At 59.5% G+C, this 7,500-nt stretch overlaps 1 protein-coding gene and 1 pseudogene across 1 annotated transcript; one reads left to right on the forward strand and one right to left on the reverse strand.

The window, feature by feature from the left end:
* LOC126334158 (large subunit ribosomal RNA) overlaps positions 1-2,024 on the forward strand; it is a 2,992-nt pseudogene extending 968 nt beyond the window's left edge.
* A 766-nt stretch (positions 2,025-2,790) lies between these two features.
* Positions 2,791-3,464, reverse strand: LOC126334153 (translation initiation factor IF-2-like). The gene is made up of 2 exons (XM_049996804.1): positions 3,365-3,464; positions 2,791-3,191 (listed from the first exon to the last, which is right to left on the reverse strand). Exons 1-2 carry the CDS (start codon positions 3,462-3,464, stop codon positions 2,791-2,793), a joined length of 501 nt encoding a protein of 166 aa, XP_049852761.1.
* Positions 3,465-7,500: the final 4,036 nt, after the last annotated feature.

Genomic DNA, 7,500 nt, shown 5'->3' on the forward strand with positions numbered 1-7,500 from the left:
GGGCTGTACGAAACCTAAAGGCGTAATGAAAGTGAAGGTCTCGCCTTGCGCGGGCCGAGGGAGGATGGGGCTTCCCCGCCCTTCACGGGGCGGCGGCCTCCGCACTCCCGGGGCGTCTCGTCCTCATTGCGAGGTGAGGCGCACCTAGAGCGTACACGTTGGGACCCGAAAGATGGTGAACTATGCCTGGCCAGGACGAAGTCAGGGGAAACCCTGATGGAGGTCCGTAGCGATTCTGACGTGCAAATCGATCGTCGGAGCTGGGTATAGGGGCGAAAGACTAATCGAACCATCTAGTAGCTGGTTCCCTCCGAAGTTTCCCTCAGGATAGCTGGTGCTCGTACGAGTCTCATCCGGTAAAGCGAATGATTAGAGGCCTTGGGGCCGAAACGACCTCAACCTATTCTCAAACTTTAAATGGGTGAGATCTCCGGCTTGCTTGATATGCTGAAGCCGCGAGCAAACGACTCGGATCGGAGTGCCAAGTGGGCCACTTTTGGTAAGCAGAACTGGCGCTGTGGGATGAACCAAACGCCGAGTTAAGGCGCCCGAATCGACGCTCATGGGAAACCATGAAAGGCGTTGGTTGCTTAAGACAGCAGGACGGTGGCCATGGAAGTCGGAATCCGCTAAGGAGTGTGTAACAACTCACCTGCCGAAGCAACTAGCCCTGAAAATGGATGGCGCTGAAGCGTCGTGCCTATACTCGGCCGTCAGTCTGGCAGTCATGGCCGGTCCTCGCGGCCGGCCGCGAAGCCCTGACGAGTAGGAGGGTCGCGGCGGTGGGCGCAGAAGGGTCTGGGCGTGAGCCTGCCTGGAGCCGCCGTCGGTGCAGATCTTGGTGGTAGTAGCAAATACTCCAGCGAGGCCCTGGAGGGCTGACGCGGAGAAGGGTTTCGTGTGAACAGCCGTTGCACACGAGTCAGTCGATCCTAAGCCCTAGGAGAAATCCGATGTTGATGGGGGCCGTCATAGCATGATGCACTTTGTGCTGGCCCCCGTTGGGCGAAAGGGAATCCGGTTCCTATTCCGGAACCCGGCAGCGGAACCGATATAAGTCGGGCCCCTCTTTTAGAGATGCTCGTCGGGGTAACCCAAAAGGACCCGGAGACGCCGTCGGGAGATCGGGGAAGAGTTTTCTTTTCTGCATGAGCGTTCGAGTTCCCTGGAATCCTCTAGCAGGGAGATAGGGTTTGGAACGCGAAGAGCACCGCAGTTGCGGCGGTGTCCCGATCTTCCCCTCGGACCTTGAAAATCCGGGAGAGGGCCACGTGGAGGTGTCGCGCCGGTTCGTACCCATATCCGCAGCAGGTCTCCAAGGTGAAGAGCCTCTAGTCGATAGAATAATGTAGGTAAGGGAAGTCGGCAAATTGGATCCGTAACTTCGGGATAAGGATTGGCTCTGAGGATCGGGGCGTGTCGGGCTTGGTCGGGAAGTGGGTCAGCGCTAACGTGCCGGGCCTGGGCGAGGTGAGTGCCGTAGGGGTGCCGGTAAGTGCGGGCGTTTAGCGCGGGCGTGGTCTGCTCTCGCCGTTGGTTGGCCTCGTGCTGGCCGGCGGTGCAGGATGCGCGCGCCTGCGCGGCGTTCGCGCCCCGGTGCTTCAACCTGCGTGCAGGATCCGAGCTCGGTCCCGTGCCTTGGCCTCCCACGGATCTTCCTTGCTGCGAGGCCGCGTCCGCCTTAGCGTGCTCCTCCGGGGGCGCGCGGGTGCGCGGATTCTCTTCGGCCGCCATTCAACGATCAACTCAGAACTGGCACGGACTGGGGGAATCCGACTGTCTAATTAAAACAAAGCATTGCGATGGCCCTAGCGGGTGTTGACGCAATGTGATTTCTGCCCAGTGCTCTGAATGTCAACGTGAAGAAATTCAAGCAAGCGCGGGTAAACGGCGGGAGTAACTATGACTCTCTTAAGGTAGCCAAATGCCTCGTCATCTAATTAGTGACGCGCATGAATGGATTAACGAGATTCCCGCTGTCCCTATCTACTATCTTACGAAGGCCGTTATGCTGTCTAACCAGTGGTGGAGTCCACCTACACTGGTAGAAGACGGGCGGCTAAATGTCCGATCTCTCAACCTCCCCGTGGTGTAAGATGCGAGTAGCCGGGCAACCGGTGAAACCAATGAGAGAAGGGCGACTCCCGTGCAGGGCGCAAGCTCGGATGCGGTGGGACTGGGCAACTGGCCCCTCCAAACCGGGCTCTGCAGCCTTGCTCGCCGTGAGCGATAAGGTGTCGGACTCCGGTCTAGTATCCTTGCTCACTGGCGAATGGCACTTACAAGTTATAGCGGCGCTTGCTGTGCTTCGGCCCTTGGCCGGGGTGCGGCGGGCGCCGCTTTTACTAAGGCGGCGCTTGCTGTGCCTCGGCTTTGGCCGGGCTGCGGCGTGGTGCGGCTCCATGCGCTGGCGGCGTCTGCTGTGTCTTGGCTTCGGCTCGGGTGCGGCGGGCGCCGCTTTTGCTGGGGCGGCGCCCGCCGCGCCCTGGCCCTGGCTGGGGTGCGGCGGGCGCCGCTTTTGCGTTAAAGTCATTTCACGCTCTCTGAGAGGATGTGTTTCCGTCTCTGCCTGTGCGCGCTACGGAACTCACTCCCCACAGCAGGAGCAAGGCGTTATCGCGGTTGACTTATCGGCCGTGGAATGCTGAGCTCCATGACACAAGTGCCACGGGAGGTATACTCCCCACAAGGAGACGTCTGCACGAGGCGGTTGGATCGAACATCGACCCTTTCCGGCCGAGTGCGCGTCTCCCACTACTGCGAGCGCTTGTAGGTGTCGGACTCTTAAGTCTAGTATCCAAGCTCGTACGTAGTGCGTGCGCGTGCAGCGGAGTGTGTCGACGTGAGTTGGCGCGCTACTGCTGGACTTGTGCGCACGGCGGTGCGCTTCGCGCGGCTCGCTGGCGGCGGGTCCTGCTGTGGCCCCGGCCTCGCGCGTGAACGCCCGGCGCTAGCCGGGCGCGGCGCGGCTGGCCGGGGTAGTGGCGGGTCTTGGCTGCCGGTCGGGCTGTGCGCTTGCGCGCTGCCGTGTCGGCTGCGCTGCGCGGGGCCGGGTGCGGCCGGGCGATGCGCGCGCTGCTGGCTGGCGCTGGGCGGGCGGTCGGCCTCTGGCTGACAGCCCGCTCTCGCGGCTACGCTGGCGGCGGGCGCGGGCCCGGCTGCGCCCGGCTCCGCCGGCCGCGCCCGGACAACTTAGCGGCGCCGCCCGGCCACATGTAATGTTGGTTGTGGTTGGCGTGTGCGGTTGGCGCACAAAGCACAGTGGGGAGTAGGGCGGTCATCGTTCCTGCGGAAACCAAGGCTCTCACTTTTGAGGGCCAAAGCGGAAGCAGGCCGATGTCCACGCGCGGGGAAGGGCGCTGACTGCGAAGCGCCCTCTGTCTTTCAGAGGATGCAACGCGGGCGGCGACCCGGCCTCGCTCGGAGGATTCCTTGGTGTATAACTGCGGATTGGAGGCCGGCATCGGCCTTCGCAACGTGGAAGTCACCGGGAGCTGCCCCCAGGAGGATGCTCCTGAGTGGTCTAAGACCACGACCACAGGGACGAAGGCTAATACAGCCGACGTACGGGCCTGGCAAACCCGGGGTGCCCGAGCCCGGTGCTGGCAAGCGCTACCAGCGCCGTCCGTAATCTGAGACACGTACTTCAACGACCGCTGTGAGGCGCGCAGTGGAACGTCGTGCGTGTTTCGGACCGGAGTCTTGGCTTAACCGCCTGGGCAAGAGAAGGACAATCTCTATAATCACCCCTCACCCTCTGCGTTAGCTGGCGGCTATGGGGCGCAAGGCTGTTGAGTTGTGAACAGTCGTGAGTCAGCCACCTCAGAGGACCGGCCGACCCTCTGTTGTATAAGGCTTACCCAGGTGGGCGGGGCAACGCCTGGGTGGACCACTTATATCCCTAGCTGATCGTGGGAACCACATGGCTTCTCTCAATCAACCTTGTCCCGACGGAACTGGTGGGCCGTCGCGGAGTCACAACACCAACCATTCAGGGGACGAGTCTGACACTCCGTGTCAAGACGAACTCCCAACACAAGGGCAGTCGGAGGCCCATAGGCCAGAAGACCATGACCCCGCGCTTAGCGAGCCAGAATTGGAGCTCCGTACACCTCGTGCACGGAGCGCTAAGACTGCAGCAAGCGAGACGCTGGCACGGACGCTTGCAGACGCGAGTGAAAGTGACAGTGAGAAAGAACGGAAGGCAAAAGTGAGGAAGCAGAAGAAACACCTGCGAAAACTGCTCCGGCAGAGATCGCTGAGTGCGGACGCTGTAACCGATCTGATGCCGCCACCCCGCCAGCCGGCGCCGAAAGCGGCACCTAAGGCGGGAGACAAGCCGAAACCGGCGCAGGTAGCCGGGCGCAAGCCCGGCGGCCCAGTCGGGGAAGGCGCAACGGGGAAGTCCGAACCGAAGGCGGAGACGAAGGCCTCGCGGCCAACGACACCGCCGGCGGGGAAGGCTGCGAGCGAGCCAAAGCTGGCGCAGGTAGCCGGGCAAAGACCCAGCGGCCCAGTCGGCACCGGCAAGCTCACCCAGACTCGCCCGGCGGGAGAGACGGCGGCCCCACGGCCGAAGTCTCAACTGCCGGAGACGGCGAAAAGTGTGCCGAAACCGGCGAAGGTAGCCGGGCAACTGCCCAGCGGCCCAGTCGGGGAAAGCGCCAGCAGTAGCCGCGCCTCTTCACCAATGTCGGGTGCCGAGAGACGCAAGTCCCGGACACGACGGAAGAAGCGGAAACCGAACAAGCAGCCGGACTCGGCGCAGGTAGCCGGACAACAGCCTGGCGGCCCAGTCGATGACGGCACGTCCCGATACAAGGCAAGCCCAAGCGATCTTGCGACCGTGAAGCTTATCGCGACGCGGCTCGAGGACGTCCTGAAGCTCGTGGACGACTCTCTAAAACCGGGACAACTGGTCGAGGAGGGAAATCTGGGGGACTTTAAGAGACAACTGAGAGCTAAGTTGTTTGATTGGGCCATGGCGCAGTCGGCCCTCACCGGAAGGGTGGAAGCCTTGGAGGAGGAGCTGGCAAGGACGAAGGCGGTGCCCACGGCGCCACCCAAGACCTTTGCACAAGTTGCCGCCGCTCCACCCATACCAGAACGGAAAACGCAGGCGATGATAACCAAAGCCCTGACTGAGAAGGCAACGCTCTTCATCAAGTCCAAGGGCAATGAAACTGGCGCAGAAGTGAGAAAGAAATTCACCTCCCTGGTCAAGCCTGAGGTTGAAGGTGTGAAGTTCTCACGGGTCGCCACAAACGGCCCGACGCTCATCGTAGATGTGGCGTCTGAGACTGATCGCCAGAAGCTTCTAGCTAACAACAAACTGACAGAAGCACTCAAGTGCGAACTGCCGAAAAAGCTCAATCCGCAGATAATCATATATCATGTACCATGTGTCATGAAGAATGAAGCTGTGGTTGAGCTAACTCGAAAGCAAAACGACCTTGGAGGACTTTCCGAAACACAGTTTCGCCAGGAGTTTAAGCCGAAGTTCCGGACTGGGCCAAGGGGCAGACAAACATCACATCTCGTGGTGGAAGTAAGCCCCAGACTCAGAGTCGCGATTCTGAGGCAGAAGCGACTGTACATGGGCTTTGAGTCCATGCCGGTTGACGACTACCTGGACTTAGTCGTTTGCACGCGGTGCCAGGATGTGAACCACTCGGTAAGGTTCTGCAAGCAGGACCCGAGTATAATAACATGTGGGCACTGTGGCGAGAACGGCCACATGAGGAAGGACTGTAGAAAAGCGGGGGACCGAGCGGTCTGTATCCCGTGCAAAAAGCGTAATCGCACATGCGAAACGCCAGGCAAAGAGTGTGCCTACTACAGGATTCTCACTCAACGTAAAATCCAGCGGACAGACTATGGGAGACAAGACCTCTCGTCAACCGTCTCCATTCCGGCCGCTACCTCTCCTGTCCCCGACCGGACTGTGAAAAATCACAATGCCAATGTCGGTTAAGATAGGACAGCTGAACTGCGCGCGAACGCAAGCGGTGATGCAGGAGGTACGACGCCGAGCGGAGGAGGAGTCTCTAGACATATTATGTCTGCAAGAGCCCTACTCTAGGGACGGAAAGATCCGATATATGCCGACAACAGCTCAGATCCTGGCTGGGGGAGAGCATCCTATGGCAGCAATTGTTGTGCTAAATCGTTCCTTCAGAGCAGTCAAAGTGGCGCACCTAAGCAACAGATGCATGGTGTTAGCTGAGATAAATACTGGCGATTTCACCTTTTTCGTGCTAAATATGTACTTTCAGTACAGGCACAGAGAAAGACCGTATATCGACCAGTTAAAAGAGGCGGTTGGGTTCTACCGCAATGACTTGCTGATTTGCACAATGGACGCAAATGCCATGTCACCCCTATGGCACAGTGACATCACGCCTCTTGGTGCTCGACGCGCCGCCAGGCGAGGTGAGAGACTCGCTGAAGCAATTCACGAGCTCAGACTAGAAGTGCTGAACCGACCAAACTTCCCACCAACTTTCGAAGGCCGCCGTGGAGCGACCTCGAATATCGATGTGACACTGAAGAGTGCACACGAGCATCTCCGTGCGGAGAACTGGAAGGTATGGCGGGGAATGACACTAAGTGACCACAATCTGATCACATTCACTGTAGCCTATGATGGGGAGCCTCCTCCTGAAGACCAGGTGAACGGCACCGTCAAGTACAACTGGCGAAAGGCTAATTGGGATCGACTAAGAGGTAATCTAGTGATACCGAATTGGCCAATGGATCGCGTTGTGGACGTTGACAAAGCTGCAGAAGATCTGACGGCGGCCATACAGACAGCAGCAACAGGCGCAGTCCCGTTGGCCCACACAGGGAAAATGCCTAAGGCACCTTGGAACCCTGAGCTGCAGCGTCTCCGACGCGAATGCAGAAGAGCGCGGCGGCATTACCAGCGCAGCGTAGGCGATCACATTCGTGAGGCCACGCTTGCGCGGTACAGGCGGGCCAAAGCCGTGTTTAAGCGGGCACTGCACACAGTACGGACTGAGAGTTGGCAGTCTTTTGTTCGTGACAGTCTGGCGGCTGACCCCTGGGGTACACCGTACAAGATTGCCGTGTCAAAAGTTCGGTCACCGACGGTCCTGTCGACCCTAAGGAAGATCGATGGCAGTCACACCAAGGACTGGCAAGAGTCAGCTGAGCTCCTCATGAGTACCTTATTGCCCGACGATAGTAGCGAAGATGAGGACGAGGAACAGGGGAATTTGAGGCGACAACTCCATGAGCTGTATGCCGATGAGACGCCTGTTGCTCCGTTCACTGAACGTGAAGTTACCGCCGCAATTCTTGAATTGCGCCGTAAAAAGGCGACGGGCCATGATGGACTCGCTGCCGAGGTTCTCCAAGCCCTGTGCGCGGAGATCTGCCCTTACCTGACTAACCTCTACAATGAGTGCTTACGTCAGGGACGGGTACCAGAATCGTGGAAGTTGGCCGAAGTGGTCATTCTGATAAAGGGTGAGGACA

The sequence above is a fragment of the Schistocerca gregaria genome, unplaced genomic scaffold (genome assembly GCF_023897955.1).
Source record: "Schistocerca gregaria isolate iqSchGreg1 unplaced genomic scaffold, iqSchGreg1.2 ptg001708l, whole genome shotgun sequence".
Taxonomy (NCBI): Eukaryota; Metazoa; Arthropoda; class Insecta; order Orthoptera; family Acrididae; genus Schistocerca; species Schistocerca gregaria.

Coding starts and splice junctions, on each gene's coding strand:
- LOC126334153 (XM_049996804.1), bottom strand. CDS start 3,464: ATGCCGGCCTCCAATCCGCAGTTATACACCAAGGAATCCTCCGAGCGA. Junction 3,192..3,364: donor AAGACAGAGGGCGCTTCGCA/GTCAGCGCCCTT, acceptor GGCGCCGCTAAG/TTGTCCGGGCGCGGCCGGCG.